At 37.3% G+C, this 23,279-nt stretch overlaps 1 protein-coding gene across 1 annotated transcript in view; it reads left to right on the plus strand.

Annotated features, from left to right (window-relative positions):
- Window positions 1-23,279, plus strand: part of Mast4 (microtubule associated serine/threonine kinase family member 4) — a 493,834-nt gene that overhangs the window by 242,115 nt on the left and 228,440 nt on the right. Inside the window, exon 6 of the mRNA XM_033761224.1 lies at window positions 2,367-2,402. Coding sequence (XP_033617115.1) covers window positions 2,367-2,402 — 36 coding nt within the window. The remainder of the gene's footprint in view (window positions 1-2,366; window positions 2,403-23,279) is intronic.

A 23,279-nucleotide genomic window follows, 5' to 3' on the forward strand; every position in this document is an offset into this window, starting at 1 on the left:
TGACTGATTTAGTTAATTTTTATATATGGATCCAGGTTCAGGTTTTTACATAGAAAGGTCGAATTACCATTTCTTGTAACCAGGAACTGCCGTTGAGAGTCCAGGTCCTATGTAGAGGGGCAGTGAGAGAGGAAGCATGTGACCAGATGAGGTCTGTGACTCAGGAAGTGACCACGGGGCTCGGAAGATGGTGGTGTGGAACACGAGAAAGGATGGCGTCAGGCTTTAGTCCTGTAAAACAGTGAAGGTCGTTGTCTTCTTGAACTGAATGTTGCTCTAAAACAGTGGGTCTTAGGTAGAGGTGAGACCTAAGGTAAATTTCTGGTTGTCCCAATAGGTGGGGCTAAGGCCGGGTTTCTCTGGTCACAATAGGGAGAGGGCGGGGACACTGCTCAGTGCTGGACGAGCTCCACCCCACACTCCCAACAAGCGGGCGCCTGCTCCAAACTGTAGTTCCAGGGTTGAAAAGCCCTGCTTCAGAGAAGAAAGAGCAGCAAAGAAGGCAGAATGAGTATGCGAGATGATTGGCTTCTGTGAGCTCTGACAGTGTGCTGTCTCCAAGGAAACACATGCTCTCTTGTCTAGGGACCAGAGAAAGTTACCCAGATGATCAGAAATTAGACTTTGAGAGTCTCCACCAAGGATGTTTTCAGAGGATTCCTAAAAATCTTTTGATTACAAGTAATAGAAGAACCTAATATAAAGTGAAAATAATTTTAAGGAGATATGCCAGCTCTTACATTGAGGCTTTCAGGCTTCAGGTAGTGGTTGATCCAGAAATTCAGGGCTGTCACAGAGAACCCCAGATTCCCCAGATTTCCTTCTCATCTTACTTTTTGTATCTGCCAGAAGCTCCAGGTTACTTTTTTCTTTTTTGCTTTCATCAGGAGAGAATTTCTCACCTCCTGCTAACATGTATTTCTCTTTGATTGGACTGTTCTACATTAAGTGTCCAGACATGAAATGATAGTTTATAGCATTTAATGCAGACCTGTGCTGTCCAGTGCAGTAGCTGTGGGCCTCGAGTGACCATAGAGCTCTTGCAGTGTAGCTAGTCCCAACAGAGACAGGAGAGAGCAGTGTGGCACACGTTCATAGTCCTTTTGAATTTATTGGGTTATAGCAAATATATTATAAAATTTACCTTCGCTGTTTTTTTAAACATTTTTTAAATGAGACTATAAGAAAATTTTAAACTATGCAAGTGAATTTGAATTGTATTTCCTGTGGAGAGCAGTGGTTTAGATCATTTAGGAACCCCTAGAAATACAGTGTTAGCAGTTCTCCCCAAACCCTGTGGATGATATACACAGGATAAAACGGATGTTGGCAAAATTATCAAAAGTTAAGGCATCCACAAAATGGAAATGTTTGTTCATTCACTACTATTTCACTAAAGATACATGTCTAGAAATACTACTATTGAAATCTCATACTTGTTTTCTCAAATATTGTTTTGAATTTGGAAATTATCAAGTGTATAATTGTACTCATAGTAACTAGTGAAAGAGGAGAAGATACACAAAGAAAAAGTAAACAATTCGCATCCCCTCCAGTCCTTGTGTACATTAGCCTTAGGTAGTCATTGTCCTGATCACCTGTATTCTTTCATTTCTTCAAATCACACACATGTGTGCACATACGCCGATTTGTTATGATTGTTGCTGTTACCTGTCATGACGAGAATGGTGAACTCTGTCTTTAGTTACTTTTCTGGTTGCTGGGAAAGGAGACCCAACACTTGCAAGTTAGAAGACTAGAGGTTTGTTTTAGCTCACAGTTTGTAGAGGTTTTATGCCATAGTTGGCTGGATCCAAGGAAGAGCAGCCAAGCAAAGGAGAAACGTGTGCTCATGACTCGACCACAGGAAGAAGACAGCAATCGAGGGAGGCGTGGGGAAATAGACCCATCCAGACCACCCCACAGTGACTCCTCCCACCAGGCTTCCCCTCTGAACATCTCATTTAGCTAAAAACGCATTCATAGACTAATCCACTAGTGAGTATCATGTCCCTATGGTCCAGTCATCTCCAAAAAGCCCCACCCATGAATGCATGAGGCTTTGGGGAACATGTAGATATAAACCATAATACTCACTCTTCACAAATTTTTTTTACCTTATCAGTCTTCCAAGTCCATAGGGATAGAGTCATCCCATTACTTTTAATAATTATGTGATATTTTACATGACAGATGTACCACTTTCATTTCATCATTTGTCTGTTAATGGGTGTTCATGTTGTTTCTAGTATCTCCCTCAGCTACCACACCCTATTTTGCCCTCACCACGAAGAGTGCTATGATAAACATCTTTGTACTTACATTCTTATGTACTGGTCCTTTTTTTGTTTTGTTTTTTTCTATAGGATAGATTCCCAGAAGTGGAATTGCTTGGTCAAACGGTATGTGTATTTTAAATTTTAATAGATTTTGCTAGATTTCATTAACCAAATAGCAAGTCAGCTTCACACATAAAAGTACCCATTTCCAACCTCTCACCAGCATGAGATGCCACTGCCCTTTTTAATTCTTGCCAATCTTTTTATCTCTGATGATTGCTTTCATTTCCATCTTCTTTGTTATCGCTAATTGTATTTTCGATGTCTGTTGTCCATGAAATTTTCTTTTCTTCATTTCGCATTCATTTTGCATAGACCATTTTTCCATTTTAAACTTCTAGGAGCTCTTATGTTTTAGAAATATTCCTTTGTTACATGTGTGTAGATAGATATTTGTGGGCTTTATCTCTGTTTATTATGGTCTTTTGTCACATGAAAACTGCTAATTGTTGTTTAATCAAATACGTCTGTCTTTTCCTTCATTTTTCTGAGTTGTATGTCATGCTCAGTGTGGTATTTTCTATCCCAAGGTTGTATAAACATTCTCTTTATTTTCCTAATTTAAAAAAGTATTTAATCTTGTTCCACTTTTCAGTTTTGTGCATGATATGAAATAGGATTCTATTTTGTTCTTTTTCTTTCCCAGATAGATAACCAGCTACTTAAGTCTTAGTTGTTACAAGAATCTTTATTTTATTTCATTGTATTTTTTGGTACCGGGATCGAACTCGCGACCTTGTGCTTGTGAGGCAGGGGGGCTGCACCACTGAGCTAAATCCCCGTCCCCAAGAATCTTTATTTTTTGTGGGATTGAATTTTACTCTGGTCACATATAAAGATGCTATGTATATTTGGATCGTTTCTGGATTTTCGGTTCATATTCCTCTCTATTTCTGTGAGCTCTATTCTGTTTTGAGTGCAGTGGCTTTTTAGTGAGTAGTAATCTCTGGTAAGTTCTCCTTTGCTAGCCTTCTTTTCAGACTTTTCATGACTGTTATGAGCCATTTATTTTGGGTTTTTTGTTTTGTTTTGTTTTGTTTCGTTTTTGGTATTGGGGATCAAACTCAGGACCTTGTGCTTGCAAGGCAGGCAGCGGTACCACTGAGCTAAATGCCTGGCCCATTACCCATTTGTTTTTTCACGTTCAAGTTCAGTTTAAATTAAACTCTTAAATTTAAAATCTGAATTTTATCTTACATGTTTTTGTAGCCTAACACTACACAGTAAGTAAACCAAAATTAGTTTTTACTAAGGGGATCACTCTACTTCATGTTACTAATGGGAAAACTATTTACTGATAAACTAAGGGTTATTTTTTCTATCAATTTTAATTCTTTAAATATGATTTTACATTATTTCTGCGGTGAGTGGTGTAATTACTCCAAGATGCCAAAAAAAAAAAAAAAATGGGGCTAAAGCCATCGCAGTTTAATTTATCTAAGAATCGGATCCTTGGATATGAGGGCGATCTGGCTGTGACATCTCACCCCATTGATCACCAGGGTTGATTCGGCTCATCTGGCTGGCTAGGCGGGTGTCCCCTTCCTCCCTCACCGCTCCATGTGCGTCCCTCCTGAAGCTGCGCGCTTGGTAGAAAAGGACGACCACCCCCGATAGAGGAGGACGGTTTCCTTGGTCAAGGGTATAGAAGTAGCTGCGCTCGCCTGGTAGAAACTTCATACAAGCTCTCAAGAATCAGATCCGTGCATTAAAACTTAAGTACTTCAAGTTTTCAGTGATTATGACATTATAAATTTGTATTTCTGTTCATGTACCAAACTGTGTATATCTAGATTGGTTGAGGAGTTAATATAATTATATGAACAAAGAATTATCAATGAAATATATAATAAACTGTATTTTAGAATATTTTATTATTGGGTTCTTTTTAAGCTTGATAGTGAATATTTTATGGATTTAGATAGTTCTCACATCTGACATTTTAGGCAGAGTTGTTTAATATTTGACAGTTCTTAACTTTAATCTGTTAATATGGTATTTACTCAATTCTCACATTCCTTACTACTTCTTGAAAATGTTAGTTGTTATAATACTAACATAATAAATACTTTTGTGTTTTTCTAAGGGTATTCAAAATATTGGAGGTAAACATTAAAACTTCTTATAAAAAAAAGAATGATAATAGCTTGCAGATAAACAAATAGACAAAGGTAAGGTCTGTATTTTTTTCTCCCCCTTGTGCTGGGGATCAAACCCAGGGCCTTGCTGAAGCTAAACAGGTGCTTTACTAAGGAGCTATACCCTAAGCCTCTTTTTTGTGTGTGTGTTACAATCTTTTGTGTGTGTGTGTGTGTGTGTGTGTGTGTGTGTGTGTGCAATACTATATGATCAAACCCAGGGCCTTATACATGCTAGACAGTTGGTCTACTGTTGAGCTCCACCTCCAGCTCAAGGTCTGTATTTTGCTCATGGATGTAGAGGGACAGCCCCATTTAGGTCCTAATGTGTTTACTTGGTTAAATAGAGAAGAATCATTAGTTTTTCTGTAACCAAGATGAAACACTGAATACTATTGAATGATATATTTGGATAAAATAGAATTGTGTTAAAAATTGGGATTCCCACTGATTTTAATGATATTACAATGCAAATAAATGGATTGATAGGACACTTTTTACATGTATGTAAATATTAAAGATGGTAATTTAGAAAAGAGAGAAATTAAATGATATCAAGTCCAAAAAATAGAGTTCAGTTCACAGTGTTGAACTTAGGAGCTTTATCGGTCAAAACCAAATACTGTTTTTCTACTTTGTTTTAAAGATGGTGACCTCCCCCCCGACTGCCTATGTTGATAACCCAAAAGGTGCTTCAGGTTCCCCAGTTTTGATTTTTACTCTCCATTAAAGGGCATCAAGACTTTTTTGGAATATTCCTGGGTGATGTGGTTAAATAAGCAAAATTTTGTTGGTTTTGGAACAATCTTTTTTGCTAAAGAAAAGGATGCTTTGAACAATGTATTGTTCGGGCTTGGAGGGACAAATGCAAGAAGCATTAAGAGTTTTCTCTGGCTAGAAGTGAAAATGTACACAGCAAAGAGGAAATGGTTGTCATAAGCTATTGAAACAATTTGGCCTACGAAGAGCCAAAAGTCGGTTATGAAACATGTAAAAATGACAAATGATACACACTGTGTAATACACTGTGTTTCCACATAAGCTGTGTTTTCAACAATTCAGAGAATGTTTAATCATCATCAAAATTGATAAATGTAAAAGATAGAGTGTATCTTAAAGATGATTATGTGTGTATATCTTTGTAAATTCTATATTGTTAATATTAAAATTGTTTTAAAATGTAGGTAGGGGGGCTGTAGCTCAGTGGCATTTGCCTGGCATAGATGAGGACCTGAGTTCAATCCCTAGCATGTCTGAAAAAAAAAAAAGAATCCTAGGTATTTGCAAATTTAAAATTAAACTAAAATCCAATATAAAATAGATGTCAGAAACGTAAAAATAATAAAGGAATTTTTTTATAATACTGTCACATATTTAAGGATTTAATTTATTCCAGTACTGCCCAATCCCTAAAACCCTGAAAGATAAAGCTGTTTAAATTAGGGTAGAGAATCTGTCTGTTTTTGTAAAACAGATATAAACAACCACGTGTGAGCAAGGATTGGAGGGACTTCCACAGAGCTTAGTGTTCCTGAAGCCAAAAACAGTATTTGTGGCAATGGACTAAGGTTTCCAAAAGCTACTTACATTTGGGAAGATATACCCTGTAGATTAGTAAAAATAATGCTTACAGAACATGAAGAATGGGGAGAAAAGGATGCTCTAAAACTGCAACATTAGGTTTGAAAAAGTCCTATTTATTCATTTAAATTAATCAGCTGAGTTTATACTAGAGAATAAGTCTTGCTTTTGTTGAGATATTACTTGTATTAAATACGACCTTTCTGGGTTTAGCATCACCCTAAATTGTCTCTAAATTGTCCCCTCTTTATTTTTGATAGTTCACTAGTAGAATATGTTAAGCTTCCTGCATATAGGAGTTAGCAAAGTATGGAAGCAACAGATCCAGTGCCCATATTAACTTTCATATTTCTTACATTTTAAACAGGTCTGTCAGGGCTTAAGTGTAATATCTCCAGGAAAGATGTAAGTCTTTCAGAAGGACACACTCTGTTGCTTGCTTGCTGCAGACATTGTAAATCAGCTATAATTGTGGCCTGAGTGCTTATCTTTTCTGCTGGCAGGCCTCCTCACCATGAAGAGAGTTGAAACTGCTCTGTTTATGTGGATGAAGCCAATGGGTCAGTCATCAGTGACCCTTATTCTCTGAACCTTAAAGAGGAATCTCTGTTTTTATCTTTTGAGAAACCTATTGTGAGCTGGTGACATGTACTGCCAGGTGCAGTGAACTTCCAGGTTAAGCCATGTCAAAGGAATACCTTTTAAAATAGCACGTTAAGTTTGATCCCTTGCTATTAATCCCCACAATATTTTTATACATGGATGTTTAAATGTCAGTCTCCTCTGTTTTCCACTGTCATTTCTGCTAGCATTCAAATTCTAATGAGTGATATAACTCCTTGCAAAAAAAAAAAAAAAAAAAAAAAAAAAAAAAAAAAAACCAGATCTCTTCTTATTGGGTTTGTTAAAGGCCAGCATACTATCACTGAGAAAGGGGTAGGACTATTGAAATGTATGAATAGAAATCTTCAAAAGTGAATCTGTCAAAAGCTATAGAAAGTAAAGGTATTTTAAATATAATTGCAGTTGTATTCAGTAGGGAGAAAAAAAAGTCAAAGCATTTCTACTTAATGACATTCCTGAGGTGTGGAAAATTTTGTAAGAAAGAGCAGAATATTCACAGGAAGAAAAGCACCATAGTGTCCTCCAATTGAGGGCAGTACAAACCCCCAACCTCCAATTTATCTGACCTGGTCTCCACCGTATCTGTTAAGGCCCCTTCATTTTCATCTTCTCAGGCTTCCAGCATGGAGCATAAGATCATTTTGTAAGGACACTGTGACTGAACAAATATTTTCTTTTACATGGGACTTTCAGAGAAATCCTTTTATCTTCTAGATGGCCAGGATCCTTGGAGGCCTGAACAATGAAAAGTTTGAGCAGAGCTATTTCAGCACCAGAACCCCAGGAGTTTAACACACTTTGAAGTGGATTGCTCTCCATTGTGGGGCCACAATAAAAAGTGGGGTTTTTCATAGTTTTTACATTGATGTCTGCAAAGCCAGATGGCTTTTTAAAATAGGACCCAAAGCAGTGTAACTGATTAAAAGAAATGCCAGGCAGTTGAAGGCTTCCATAATCAATGTGAGGTTGGCAGAAAGAATTGTTCTCTTGGGGAATATTAATATTAGGGAACCTCATCCTTGAATCTTCAGGGGTCAGCTCAAGACACTAGACACAGATGCTGGCAGCAAGAGCCTTCAGAGTGAAGGTTGAAACATTATCTCCAGCCTACCATTGGAAGAACTGCTCTGAGAAGAAACTGGTCAGTGCAGGACGTGATTTAGGATTGTAAGGACTTTCTGAGGTTGTAGCTCCTATAAAGTTGTCTTTTTTTGCTTGCTTTTGTATTATGGTCCAAAATCTCCATTGTCTTGTAACTCACAGGTTCCATTGTTTCACAACTAAAGGTGACTGCAGCTCCCGCTTCTGTGAATAGTGTAGATGATAGAGATCTTGGTTTTTGTTTTTTTTGGTCAGTGCTGCCTGAAATCATTCTGCCTGTGTGTGTAGCCCCACACACTGCCCTTAACCTAAGAACACTGTCATCTATTTCACATTGTTTAGTGGGAGGTTGATGAAACTTGGCCTTGTAGGTAGAGGAATTCATAGATGTGACAAATTGTTCTCTAGCTTCATAATCTACCACTGATTATTGGGAAATGGGGTTTGCAGCCAAAGGAAGAAAAAGCTCATCAAAAGAGTTAGCCAGTTCTACATTTAGTTGTTTTCATCATCATCATCATCATCAAAAAAAAAAAAAACCTGTAATTCTACAAGGAATAGGAAATAGAGGTTTAAAAACCAAACCACCTAGCTGCTCCGTTTGCTCCCTGGTGACATCTCTGCTCCACCCTGGACCTTCACCAAATGTGGTGCTGATAGGTGTGCAAAGAAGAGGTGGCTGAGGACCCAGCACCTGGCCATTCTTTGCAATAGCTAATTTCAGCAGAGTTTGTACATTTCGACCTCTCAGAACATGTATGGATCCTTTCAAAGAAGGAAGTAATTCAGACGTGGAGGCATTTCCAAGAGTTGTGCTGGAGAATATACTGGTTTGTGTCATTCCTCTTATTGTGATCTATCTTTTGAGTAGAAATGTAGAATACATAATATTTAATAAAGGGCTATTTTAGTATTTGCCTTTGTAGAAAATAATAATTTAAACAATCTTTCTATCAATCATGCAGGGGATTATTATAGAGAAATAGAGAAACACAGCTAGGAAGAAATACATTCAGAATTATCCTAGATCTTATCTGTGGGGAAAAGATAGTTTTAAAGGCAGAGAATTTAGCTTTCACTAACTGTCTTTTGATGCATTAAATACTTTTTCATTAGGTACTTCCAGTGTGTTAGTCTCAGCATTTAAAAAATCAGGTGGCATTTTACTTAACTGTGGAAATGTTTAGATCAGAAGGCATTACTTTTTTCTGATTATTTCCATTTTAGAAAGAATAGAAGGAAAAATAGTTTTTACTCATAATCTATCCATGTAGAGATAGTTACAATTCTGTTATATTTTGTAGTTTTTTCTAAATCCCTGTTATTGATTCTGGGTGTACATTTTGTTTTCCGCTGAGATGTACCTTCTGGAACTGTAGATGAGTTGAGCATGCACTGCTTGTCTACAGATTTTCTGTCTTTTAACAGAAATAGGCCAAAGAATAAAGAGTAGGCTGGACTGTTTCGAGTGATCATGTGTAATTGTTGAGGACCCTGAAGTAGTTTCTTATTTTCAGAAATTTATTTTATGAAATTCCAAGAGGTAACATTTTTCCTTCAGCTGTTATGGTATTTGTTTAAGTTCAAGAAAGCTTTTGTGTTTTATGTGCAGGAAATTACTCTGAACAACACATTTTAATAGGTTCCAGGAGTCAACAGAGATTCTATATTCATTCAGAGAATAGAACAGATTTTTCTTTGTTTTGCTTTAACACTTGGGGCTTTGTGTGATTTCTTCGGAAACCAGCCCTACAGCCGTTCTTAGCCAAGTTACAATTTGTAGAAGGATTTGTTGATTGTGGAGGGTTTCCCAAGTTCCGAAGAGCACAGTTTAGTATAGCTTTGTACACTGTACCCTGAGGGTATTGGAGATCTGGAAGTACATGGAGGATCTTTTGCGTGTCTTCTGTGCCTAGAACTGTGCCTGGCATGTAATAGGTATCCATAGATACCCATAGAGTATTGTTTCATGAGATTTGAAATCATATATTTCCCTTACCGTTTAGTAGTTCATGGACTAACACATTAGCGATAAATTATGGAATTCCTAACGAACTTGTTCCAACTTTTAATGAGAATATGCTGTTCTCCAAATATAATGATCTTGGTTGTACCTTCCACTTAATGAATTTCCAGACTAGTACAATATGATTTTATTTTTTACACTCAGATCTTTTATGAGAATAGAGCAAGAGTGGTGGATCCTTTACTGATTGTTTTTCAGCCCTCTCTGTAAAAGCATGAAATTCAATTTTCGTTACCTTAAATTCTGACTTAAATTCTAATTTAATTTGGAAGGATTGAGAAGAATTTTCAGCATAGGCAATGTAGATTTCCATTTTGTGCTCCAAATTGAGAAGTAGATACTTAGACAAAAAGTATTTCCTGTTCATCTGGATTGAATTCTTTATATCGTTGCATTATTAATGGTGGAGGGTAGGGGTTAACACAGGTGAAAATACATAGAATAAAATTAAGCCACTTCAGGTATTACTCTGGCCCAAATACATGGATCTATTTATTTATGCATGCATGCGAGATGAACAAAAGATAAAGAGGAAAAGGAACCACTGGAAGTATGGCCAGGAAGTACCATGATTTGAGGTAGATTTTCTTTATAGAAGTGTAAAAACATGCTTGAAAGTAGTATACATCAAATTCACATTATCTTTTACCTCCAGGAGCAGGGGAGGCAACTGAAGTCAGCTGGAGCTTCCAGGGACCCTCTACCATTTCTGTGTTTGGTTTGTTAAGTCAGGTACTTGATGTGCACATAGATACTGATTCTGTTATTTTCTTTCTAGATTTCTTTTTAATTAAGAACACAACATGAGATGGAGAATAAACTTGCGTGGAAGTAAGATTTCTGCACTTCACTGATCTCACACAGATCCTGTTGGCAGGCTGGGCAGGGGGAGGAGTGAAAGGATGGAGAGGTGTTGCTGGAATGGAGAATTACATTCAAGAGACATTGTACAGTACCCTGGGATACTTGAACTTGTTGCCTCCTTGGAAGTGAGCAATTCTGATTCTTTCTGCTGCATAATTGTTTACTCTCTTTCTTCACTCAGTTTCTGATTCTGTATAAGCTGTTGACAAATGTGTATCTGTGTGGTTATGTCATGGGCAGAGGCTTTGAAACATAGATACTCAAGTTAGTGACAACTGATTTCTTGTGATCTTGGTCATGTTAGTGGAGGACCCTTGTCAGGGAGAAAGGCCCCATGGCTGTCCTTTACTGCTGAACTAACCTTCAGTGTATATTCCTGGTGTGGTCTCTGGAAGCTGCCTGGCTGGAGCCCCAAGTACATAAGAGATAGTGGCTGAAACTTATGTGGCTTCAGAAGTGGCTTGAGGCAGAGACAGAGACGGGGAGAGAAACACAGAAGGTTGTATTTGATAACCACCAAAGTAGCCTGGACTTGCTGTTTCTGAATCTCTTTTTACCCAAGAAGCATATTTTGTTTATGTCAATAATTAAGGTGAGATCCCCTCTATGTGAACTCCATTCACCACCCTGGAGATGATACTGTACAGTATTTCGGAGAGGAAAGGCTGGTCCAGGAAGGATGCAGAAAAGAAAATTTCATCCTGACACTCAAAGAAGATCTGGTCTTCTGCACTGGGTGGCACTAGCATCTTCTTCTCAAGGCATCTTTTATAAGAGTGGAAAGAGAACCCTCTGAATCTGTGTCATTTTCAGCTGCACCCTTATTTCATCAAAACTCTGCCTCTTCAAACCACAGATATTGTTGTCCATTCCCATTTTCTGCCAGCTATCATTTGATTATAGCAGCAGCAGCATCTTGGCCATAATGCAGTTTTGAGTCCTTCCTTGCCTTTCACCATTGCTTCAGAAAAGTGAATAGAAACATTATAGGACCTGCTGGTACTGGTTAAGCAGAGTACTTTTCTTGTAAAGTTATTATAGCTGACATCACAGGAAATTTCTTTGGCTTTGCAAAAGGACTCATCTTCACCTTCAACTAGAAGTTCATTGTTTTTAGGCTGGTGGTAATCCATATGATTGTGAGTGGAAAAACACACACACACACAGTTAAAGGATATGAACATATTGGAAGTGTATCTGTGCAGAGCGTAGGAAAGATAATCAGGACGTCTGAATTTTTTATCTCTCAAAGAATAAAAATTTCCGTGACAATTGTGTATTTGCCTCTTTGGCATGTTTTTCAGAATGAAGCAAGGAAGTAGAGAACCACCTGTGGACAGCTCTGGGTTTGCAGAATTTCTCTGATAGATGCCTGTAGTACATAGGGAGGAAGTGAGGAAGGGCTAGGCTGTGGCAGGATAGAGCCCTGGGAGACCCGAAAGAAAGGAGGAGCAGAGAGTATAAAATTGCCCTGGTGGAACTGAGGTCATATACGTGGTCCTGTGGCAGAAATCCACTCTACACAGCTGTCGAGGGTAAATAAAGGTTACTCTATAGCGTCCTTATCTGTCTTGAATTATTCATGCTTCACAACATCTTTGGATTCACAGTGAGCCCCTAGAGATGAACATTTTCATGGAGGACAAGATTTAGGGGAAACATAGTGCTTAGAAATTATTTTATCTGTAACAAGGCAAAGTCCTTTCCTAAGTGTGTCATTTAGAGTTACAATGATGTGAGATTCTAAAAAGTATTTGCTGCCTAGGGAACTGATACGGCAGTTAATATCATACATTCATACCTGCTTAAAGTGTATGAAATCTCATATTTTCTCACTATATCCTTTTTTAATGTATTTTCAAATATTTACAAGGGCTTTTCAAGGTTTATTCTAACTTCAGCTCCTATTGCCCTTCATACCCCTGAGCTATTATTTTGTCAGTATGAGTTTAATTTTCTGGGTGCTTATTAGGAAACTACATAACCTACTTCTTTGTGGTGGGAGAGGAATTTTGGTATTGGTTTTGGATAAATATCTTATTTTCTATATCTTTTATGGTAAGGTGCAATGGGGTTGGTAACAGTCATCCAGCCAACACAGATTCAAATGTTTTTCTTACAAAATTATCACAGTTGCCACTTGTCAAAAAGCAAGATTGAGCTTGACATTGCATTGGACTTCATTTATTAATTTCCAGTTGTTCTGCAGGAATCTGGAGAATCTGAAGGTTATTTGACTTTTATTGTTCCGTGGCCTCCATCATCAAAAATAGGGCTGGGGAATGGGGAAACATAAGAACCAAGATAAGTCTTATAAAGGTACAAGATCCCAATGATAAATGTAACTTGTATACCTAAAATGTACTGATAAATTTAATAAAGATAAAAAATTTCAGATCGTATTAAAGAATTCTCTTGCCACTAAGAAAGCATGTGTATATCAAAGATGATGTGAAAAAGTGACAGTGGTCCTCAAATGCAGGACTGTAATTATTTCCCACTGAAATAACTGCCAGAATGGGGATACTGGCACCTGGCAATCCTGTGGATGTCATCGATCACCTAAGTTTTAAAGGTGCCTGGGAGGAGTCTTGAAGGCATGCTGTCTTCAGGGAATTATGAAATGCTATAAAACTGTTAGGATTCCCATGTTTTATTTTCATGGATGAGGAGGTTATCTTCAAACAGTAGCCTAATTGGCAGGAAAAAAAAAAACCTGGGTGTTCACCAATGAGTGTCTCTTTATGCTTGTTTGCCATGAACTCTTATACTAAAAGGCTTTATATAGATTAATCTGTTTGTCAAAATGCAATTTGAATTGTTGGAGAGGTTTCTGGAGCTGAAAAAGTAAGAAGTGGTTATCAAGGGAGTCTGTCACATTGATCAAAAAGATATTGAAGCTTTGTCTGTTTCTATGGTATTAGCCATTTCATGGGTGAATTTGTGAGTATAGAGAGAGGGATTCCAATCCTTTGTGTTAGTCACTTCTCTGTCATTCCTGAGACAAAATACCTGACACCCAAAGTTAAAGGGGGAAAGGTTTATTTGGCTCACAGTTCATAGAGGTTTCAGTCCATAATCAGCTGGCTCCAAGGCAGGTTAGCAGAGGGGCAACAGTTCATGGTAGCAGAAGACAGCCAAAGGAACAAGGAGAGTAGAAGGGGTGTCACAGAGGAGAAATGATTCATGGCACCCATATGGTAAGAAAAGCAACGAGGGATATTTTATTCCATCCAGACTGGGGCGGTGCCAAACCACTCACTCAATTTGTAGTAGTTTAGTAATCTCAGGCCGTTACTCCCAGCATTACACATTCCAGATTTAGGCACTTCTGCAAAAGAAAACACATCATCCACATGAAGCTTTGGGGGACAGCTAAACACAAACCATAACACCCTTGAAATAAGTGTCTTGCTTTATCTTCTAGTTTGCTTGCTTCAGTAGTAACTTCATCAGATAATTTTTCCATGGAAGACTGTAGTTTCATTATTTTTTGTGATTTCAGAAGTGGAGATAACTGAGAACTTGTGCCTCTCTCCCAGGTTGTGCATTCTGGAAGTAATAGTTTGTTTTCTCATAAAAATGAAGGGGAAAAGACGGTGGAGGGGGAGATGAAATTAATTTGTGTTGAAAATTTTCTTGCACTTTGAGTTTAAATTCCCTGCATGGCTGGTTCTTGTTTAAGACCAGAAGTGATCAAATCTTGATTTGCAAGCTGCAAGAAAAACTGAATGGTGCTGAAGCTTTCCTCTATACTGGGGTTGGTAATTAGCTATGCAAGGGTCATGGGTTGGTGATTAGTTCTTTTTCTCAGAGCATGTCTGCAATCTTTGATATCTACTTAACCTATGTAAATAATTTGCACCATTTTATTATAATTTTTATTAATCTTTGGGTGAAATTTGATATTTCCTCTATGACAAGCCATGAAATTTAGCAATTAAATCCTTTCATTTATTCAGCATCTGCTCTTGGTTTGAATAAATCTCAATGAAATGTTGTGTTGGGGCTTTCAAAATATTACTTAGTGGTTCTTCGGCAATGAGTAAACATAGCTCGTCATAATTATTTCTAAGAACCTGATTTTTAGATTTTTTAATTCTTATCTAAAAAGAATAATACTTTGAAACCAATAGACACTGGGAAGCTAGAGGGTTTGGGGCCCTTCCAAATGTAATATGACTGTCCTTTTATCATTTATTAATACATTTCACCATGTCTGAGCTACACCATTTAATTTTATTTTAATTGTGAAACATGGTCTCTGTTGTCAAGGCTGGACTTGAACTTACCATTTTTCTGCCTCCTTGTAGCTAGGATTCCAGGTGTGTACCATTGCACCCTCTCCGTATCACTTTACCTGGAGTAAACTAAGTACTTGTATTTCTGATAATTACCTATGTCTACATTACACAGCAAGCCTCTTTTATGAAGAAAAATTCTGATAACATTCAGTGATGATGAGACATGTGTGTAATCTGACTCATTGCAAGTGACATTATGAGATTTGGAATCCTGTATTGTGTGTATTTAAACTTTTCTAAACCAAATCACTTAACAGTTATTTCACATCTACTGATCTAGTAAATTATTTTCAGTGTTTTTGGCTTCAACTTAGTTTTTTTTTCTTGCATGTCATCATCTTATTCTATTTATTCATTAAATAAAATCACTCATCTCTATAAGTTATTTTTATTCTCTCATTTATTTAGGTGTTTTTATGCTCGGCTCTGTGGACAGCTTTCTCTAGTGTATGAATTTTATTTTTCTACAGTTTTCATCTGAATCTTAAAAGTTGTATTGGTTGCAGAAAGTAAGGAAAGATTGTTTTGCTCTCTCCCATAGACCTTTTCTCTCCACCTCAGCTTTTAAAATTTTTATTTTTATTGGCACACGTTTGAAGTATGTAATGATCACATTCATTGTGGGGAGTATATGTATATAACCTATCTTAATTCTTTCCTCCCTTGCTTCAATCATCTGAGCTTGGTCTCACATCTGTTCTTCAGAAGAAGAGGACAGCACAGCCCTGGAGCAGCATAGAGAGACTGCCAGCCGGGTTCGGCACTTCCAAAGCAAGCAGTAGAGGGTCAGGGATTTGGCTCAGTGGTTCTGCCGCCTGCCTCGCAAGCACAAGGACCCAAGTTTGATCCCCTGTACCAAAAAAAAAAGCAAGCAAGCAGTCCTATAGTTTCAGTCCTTACACTTGCAGGTGTCCCTCAGATTCCAATGATGTATGAACTTCTTTAAAGGAAAATTTTTTTCATACTCGTAATGTTAAGTAATTTTTATTTTAATTGTTTCATATACAAAGAAAAGTTCAGGTGTACACTTCTGTGTTTAACTGCTTACTACTAAAACTAAGAAATTCAAACAAGTATAACACAATTAGAAAAAGAATAGAATTTGAAATATATCGATTTAATATCCCATAGGAATGATGACTTCCCCGAAACTGAGTTACCATTCACAAGATGGATATTGATGACCATGGCCCAGGATTCCTTTTTTTTTTTTGAGTTGGCTTACTTGTCATAGTCACTGTGAAGCTCAGTTCTATAACATTTCAGATAAAGAGCCTTCGGTGATGATTCTACACTGCTCCTTGCTATCATTTACTTCATGTATCTTGGGCCTTCTCTTCTCTTCTTTTATTAGCGCAGGGTAACGGAACTAGTAATTTTGGGCCACTTGACTGTTAGGACATAATGGACATAGGGTACTGAGTTTATAGGACAGCCTGAAACTAAAAGGTATTCACTGTACAGTTTCTGTTTTTTAGTACCACCAGCGAAATGACAATTATAAATTTTTAAATATATAAAAAATTCATATATCCCTAAAAATTCCTTTCAGGCTCCAGTTCAGGCAAACTGGGATAGAATATACTAAAGGCCAGGAATTGGTGCCAATCACTGGCATTGCATTAACTGAATGTGACTTGACTTATAAGCAGTTCAATTTAATGTGTTTGCTTAAAATGGTTGAGCCTGGGCCTAATTAATATCTCTTGTTCCTTACTGCAGTAATTATTCGAACCTAAGCTGTGTGTGTGGGTGTGTGGCTTTGGTTGTTTCTTATTCTAATGTCAGCCTGGCTTTTAGCTGTCTCATCTGCTGTAGGTAAGCTTGCGTGGCAGCAAAGGAGAGATCCAAAGGGCTGAAGGGGAGAGAGTGTTGAGAACCCATGTTGATGATATAATGAGGCTGGGTCTTTGCATCAGTGGAAACATGGTACTCTACTTGCTAATTCTGTCCTTTCTCTAAAGACATCTCTCAGAGATCTCCATATTTCCATGGGATAACTGCTGTAGTCAGGACCGTGTCCTTTTTTTTTTCAAAAGCTGTCTTTCTGCCACGTAGTAGCTATGTGACTTAGTTTCTGCGACAATGAGAATGATGGAAATCATTGTGACCATTGGTGAGCAGGGCTTAGAAAGCTGTTTGTATCATCCTTGCCACATGCCAGGCCCTTCGTAGCAGCGCTGCCAGTGTAACAAGACAATATGAGAAGAGTAAGCCTTTGAATTGATATTATAGGCTTGTTCAAGAGCCTATGAATTTGAGGGGACAAATGAAGGTGTGACACAGGTATCCCCATTTCTCAGCTTGCATAGTAGTCATCAGATTTTGATGCTACGTGGTGTGATCTTCTGAACATAGTAGGTGGTTTATTATGATTACTGTTAGCTCTTTCATGAAAAGAATTACCATCTTGCAAGGGACTAATCGAAGCCCGTTATGTTTGTCATGTTGGGACCTCACTGTTACCCAGTGAATCTCCCCTTTTTCACTTTTTCAATCTAGTTATCTGTCCACTCCTTAAAATTCTCCTACCCATTTTTCTAGTTCTGTCCTTTGTTCCCTGTGTCATGGGGGATCCCAAGGCAAGTTTTGCTACCATCATTCTAGCTGTGTGCTCCTCACTTGCCAGGTGCTTCTCTATAGACATTTATGTGTTTTTCTCTTTAATTCTGAGGCTGTGTTGCATTATTTTTACCTAACTGATACGAAAGGTTATTTAACTTGCCCATGATCTCACATCAATCCTCTTTTAAAGGATTCAAACTGCAGACTTTATCCCTCCTTTGATTATTCCCTTATTTTCTTGTCCTTCTATTATTCCAGTTTCAAAAGTCTAAAGAGTGAATTTTTGGGAAGAGGAAGAGTTATGAATTTGGGCAGAAATGAATCAATGGTAGCCTATTTATAATAACCTGGCATTGCCATTGAATGGTGACATAATCAAGTTATTTAATACATCAGGCCCTCGATTTCTTCATCTATACCTTGGAGACCATCATCAGTGCTACTTAAATCATAAGTTGTCATAAAGATTAAATGAAATGATACTGGTAAGAGCCCTTGTATGTATTAAGGATTATGTAGGTATATTAAGCAGGTACAGTACAATTAAACTGTGAGACAATGAAAAATCTATTTTGGGGAGGCAGTGTCATTTTCTTTGACGTCCTTCAGCTTGGAGTTGTCTATTCTGCCTGCCCTTGTGCTGACAGTCATAAGGTTAAGGTGTTCCTGTCCTTAGTTTCATGGTCTGCATTTTCTTTGCTGCTCAGAGGAAGAAGCACCTATGCCCATTTCTTAGAGACTGTCTTTTTTAGCCTTGGGTATCTTTTCCTCTTCTCACTATCGTACTTCTTTGATGAAATACTTCCCTTACTGCCTCCTTTACCCATAATCATTCTGGAAATAACAGGTTGCAGTAAACTTTCATCACCGGAGGCCGAAGGCCAAGAATCCAGCCTTTTCTGTGGAAATGCATGCAGCTAGAAACACAGCTATCACATTTTCAAACACTTGTAACTTATTATACAGGCTGCATATTTGAGCCCCTACTGTATACATTTAGGTTCGGAGGCATTGGAGAGGTATAGTAAGAAAACAGACGTGGACCCTTCTAGATTCTTATGTGCCCCTCATTCGCAGGAGGACAAAGTGTCTCCCCCTGGAGGGCAGAGGGCCGTGCTTCAGTGCACTTTCTCAATGTTGTGTGAGTTATGTTCCTCCACCAGTCTTTGGATCTCCAGGATTTCACACGGTCTGACACTCAGTAGGCACAAAATAAATTTCTGTGGTCTAATGGACTTGTAATTTGTGTTGATTCACAGTAGAATAACATTTTCTTCCATTATGCTAACCAGTTGCTCCCTTCTTTCATTGCTGAATAACCCTTCTCTCCCCACTGATTTATTATATTTCATCTTATTTACTACATGTCCTGTTTTCCTCATCTTTGTATTCTTTTTAACCAGAATTCACAAGTGCAGGTGTCTGTTTTCAAATTTTGCTGCCTTTCCTATTTTTCAACCCACTTACTCTTTTTGTACAAAAATGTAAAAACTATATTTGAGGTTCTCCTAACTTGCTACATTACTCTTAAGAAACGTTAAAAGTGCAGGGCTCAGGGTATGGCTCTGTGGTAGAGCACTTGCCTATCATGTGAAAGGTCCTGGGTTGAATCCACAAAACTGCAAAACACATAAAAGTACATATTTTTATTTAGAGAAAAGTGTCATCCTGGGGTATGTAGTTATTCCTTGTAGGAGCATTTATTTTAATGACCCTGGTATTAATTTTCCTTTCTAAGGTGTTTTTTGTTGCTTAAAAATCACACACATGTCACATTAAGATTGTACCATGATATATTTTTATTTTTTGTTTTTATGTAAATAAGATTTTATTGATACCATATTTTCTTTTTGTCCCAGGTAGCAAAGCTGCTAAAGTTTTTGTATTTATATAGAATCTGTGCGAGCTAATTAACTCATTTATTTCGGCAGTTCTTAAATTAACTCTTTTTGGCTTTCTAGATATAAAATTGTATTGTGTACAAATAGATAATTTTTGTTCTTTTATAATATTTTGACCTGTGTTGAACTGTCTTATTGCATTGAATGCCAGTCTGAAATCAGCATTCAGAATGTTAAGGTAAGTGATTTATTCTTGAAATGCTTCTAGTAAAGTCTTGTAAAGATAAATGTAAACTGTGTGGGTAAAATATATTTTGTAGTGTAAGAAATAATTAAAGGGCTGGCTAACTAAACAATTTTTAAAATTTATTTTTTGGTTTTACGTACTTATTTAAGCAGGGTCTCACTGTGTAGTTTAGGCTGGCCTTGAACTTGCAATCCTCCTGCCTGAGTTTTCCAAATTCTAGGATTACAGGAGCATATCACTGTACCTGGCTTGAGCAATTTTTTCAAAGTTACATAGTATTTTATCACATGCCTTGTTGATTTTTGATTGAAAGCTGCTTACTATATCCAGAAAAAAATAAATACGGCCTAAAAATATATGAATAAATTGCCTGAATTTAATGGACCTACACCTTTAACCTAAAGAACTTTTTCCTAGTTTGTTCTCTGTGAGAACACTAATGGCTGTGCTCTAGTCACAATCTTAGAAGGGGCCCCCTGTGCTGCCCTTTTTGAGCCTGCTGCCTGGCACAGAGGCCCGCCAGAGGTGTGCTAAGTCACGAGAGAACTGCAACTAGCCTTGCCTCAGCTCAGGCCAAGACTACATTTGGTGAGCAATTCTCTGTCCACCTAAAAGTGGAAGAACATATTTCCCTTCATTCTCCATAGGGCTAATACCACTCCCAAGGAGGTAAGGATTGTTGCTTGAGGTTAAACAAATATTGCATGTTATAATGATTTATTGCCCTTCAAAAGGTCAGTATGCATAAACAGATATATATTTGACCTGGAAGGTTAGGGGAATTACTGGAGAAAGTATAATAAAGAGAATGATAGTGGGGAACAAAAGGAAAGATTGAGAAACACTGATTTAGGACCCCTTCAGGTTTCTTTTTCAAAAAAACCCTTCAGGTTGTTTTGTTTTGTTTTTCCTGGCACCCGGGATTGAACTCCGGACTTTGTGTTTGCTAGGCAGGCACAGCATCCCTGAGCTAAATCCCTGGCCCCTCTTCAGTTTTTTACACACAATATTTTATAAACAAAAGTTATTGGTATGCTGAGAAACAGGACCATATGGTAAAAAGACTAGGATAAATACAGGTAATGTAATTTATAGTTGCAGTTTTGCTCTAGAAATTGGTCTTGGAACATAGAGACTTAAAAATAACATGATTAGGGCCAGGGATTTGGCTCAGTGATTTTGCTGCCTGCCTCCCAAGAGCAAGGTCCTGACTATATTAAACACAAGCGTACATATAAGGAACAAAATAAAAGAGATATAAATAGAAAGTTAGATGGAAATTCAAAAACTTCCCCAAATTACATGTGCCATTGTTTAAAAACTGTTGTAATATCTATGCTAATTTGTTTCATCTACTAATAATTTATCTTACTTCATTGAAAAGAAAGTTCATGTTTTATCTGTTTTTGTAAGAAACTTTCTAGTTTATATCTTGCACTGAATAGCTAATTTGTTAAGAATACACAGTATAGTAACTATTGCTATTCTCTTTGGTTATGAAAATTCACTTTTTTTGTAAAATAAAATAACAAATCTTTCTGTATAATAAGCACAAAAAAAGAAAAATGGATGTAAACTTGGAAAATATCACCAGAGAATTGGAAATTGTGAAAAAAGAAGGAAATAGACAATTTTATAACTGAAAAGTATAATATCTGAAATAAGAGCTCCTTGGGTAGGTTTAACAGTAGATTAAATACAGCAGAAGACAGGATTAGTAAACTGGAAGACAGGTTAATAGACTACCACACATAACCTGGGCCAGTTAACTTTTCTAGGTCTTATTTTCATTAGGAATGAAGAGAGGTTGACGAGGGTATGTACCCTGCAGAATGAAATGTGACGGTGTGAGAATGCTACAGCAAGTCGAAACTCTAGTTAGTATTTCTGATACCATGGGCCTGTTAGTTTGGGGCAGAATACAAAGTGTTGAGCAAATACCTACCAAATAAATAGACCTAGAGGTCAGACTCTGAGATTAGGGAATATTTAAAAATCCTTTGCTATTTCATAAAGTTGTTGCTGCTTTTTAAAAATCACCAGTGACCGCAAGGAGGTTTCAAGTGCCTAAATAAATCCTATCATTATCTCTTGTTAGCTGTCTGTCTCTCGTGCTATAGAATATATTGTATCCGACTTGCGGATACTGCATGTGTGTGTGTGTATGTATCTGTATGTGTACACACATATCTATGATAGCACATTCTAAGAGGCTCATTTGTTTAATGGAATTGCATGGCAAATGCATTTCCTCACATTTTGTCTTTAAGCAAAATTTACTACTAATAGTACTTAATACTTTTTAGTACTTATTTGAATATTTTCATTGTATTTCCTGGGCTATCCATTACAGTACTAAGAAATATGTACTGACAGAGGGAAAAAAATGACTACTTTTCCCTGTGGTGTGATTCTGAAATGTTTGGAAGCTGAGTCTGATATACCTGTTTATTTTTGTTTTGCTTTTAAGAATCAAAGTTAGAGTGTTATAAATGGCAATAGATATTACAAGATAATTCTGAAGTAACAAATATGTGTTTTGTCTTCACTGCAGTTCTCTGTTAAGTCAGTGACAGCTTTTAAGGAACCTCTTAGAAGTTAGAGTTATATTTGGGGGAATATTTTCTCATTTTGCTACTTTAAAATAGTTTGTAACTCGTATTTTCTTCTGAATGTCTCTGGTGTAGCTAATTGCTTTCTGCAGTGACATATGGATTAAGCTGCATATGTTCCTTTCTACATAATGTATGTGTTTTCCCACTAATGTGTCCTGGATGGCCTGTATGACTAACAAATGAATTTGTCTAGTTCCTTCAAATGTCACAATCTCCTCTCCTTTGGTTACAGTTTTCAATTCTTTTAAAAAGAAACAATTTCAAGACTATCTTTGAATGCTATCCTATTTCTAGTTAGAGTGTTTCCATCATGATAATGAAATTAAAGCCTTGGTTAAACTGGTAGTAAATTTTTTAATTGGTAGCTTTACATTAGAACTCTTATAAGAATAATAGATGCTAGAACTTCTTTCTGCGTGAAGCTTGGTAAGAGATAACATTTTTAAAGTATCTATCTACCAGAATGTATGGCACAATAAACCTCAAATCTCTTCTTCTCCTTTTTCTTTCTTGTATGTATATTCTGTGTTGTTTCTGGCATCTCTTCTCTGAGGTTATGAAAATGCATCAAACTGTAGCCATATTGTGTGTTTTATTATGCAACAGATAACCATAGATTTTAATAGTTAAAATAATGCCCATTTATTATCTGTAGGTCAGACGTCTCGATACGGCGCAGCAGGGGTCCTCTTCTTGTCTCCCCTCGTTCTTGGCAGAATTCATTTTCTTGTATGTGTAGAACTCATAGCAGCTTCTGTTCTCTTTACGGCCAGCAGGAGAAGTTGTTCTCTGCTGCCTCACCTCTTTGTAGAGGACTTACTCAGGTCAAGGGCATCTAGGATAACCTTTGCTAAGTTCAAGTTGAATCTGTTGGTAACCTCATTGTGGGAGGGATAGCCCATCATTTCTCCAGAGTTCATAGTCCACAGGGCTGGGGGATGACACCAGGGTCTGTGTCATTGGGAATCTTCCTTGGAATTCTACCTAGTGCATCTGGGGCTTTCAGATTGAAATAAATGGTCACCTGTTGTTCA

Source organism: Fukomys damarensis, unplaced genomic scaffold, assembly GCF_012274545.1.
Source record: "Fukomys damarensis isolate Sample0158 unplaced genomic scaffold, DMR_v1.0_HiC HiC_scaffold_1, whole genome shotgun sequence".
In the NCBI taxonomy this organism is placed as follows: Eukaryota; Metazoa; Chordata; class Mammalia; order Rodentia; family Bathyergidae; genus Fukomys; species Fukomys damarensis.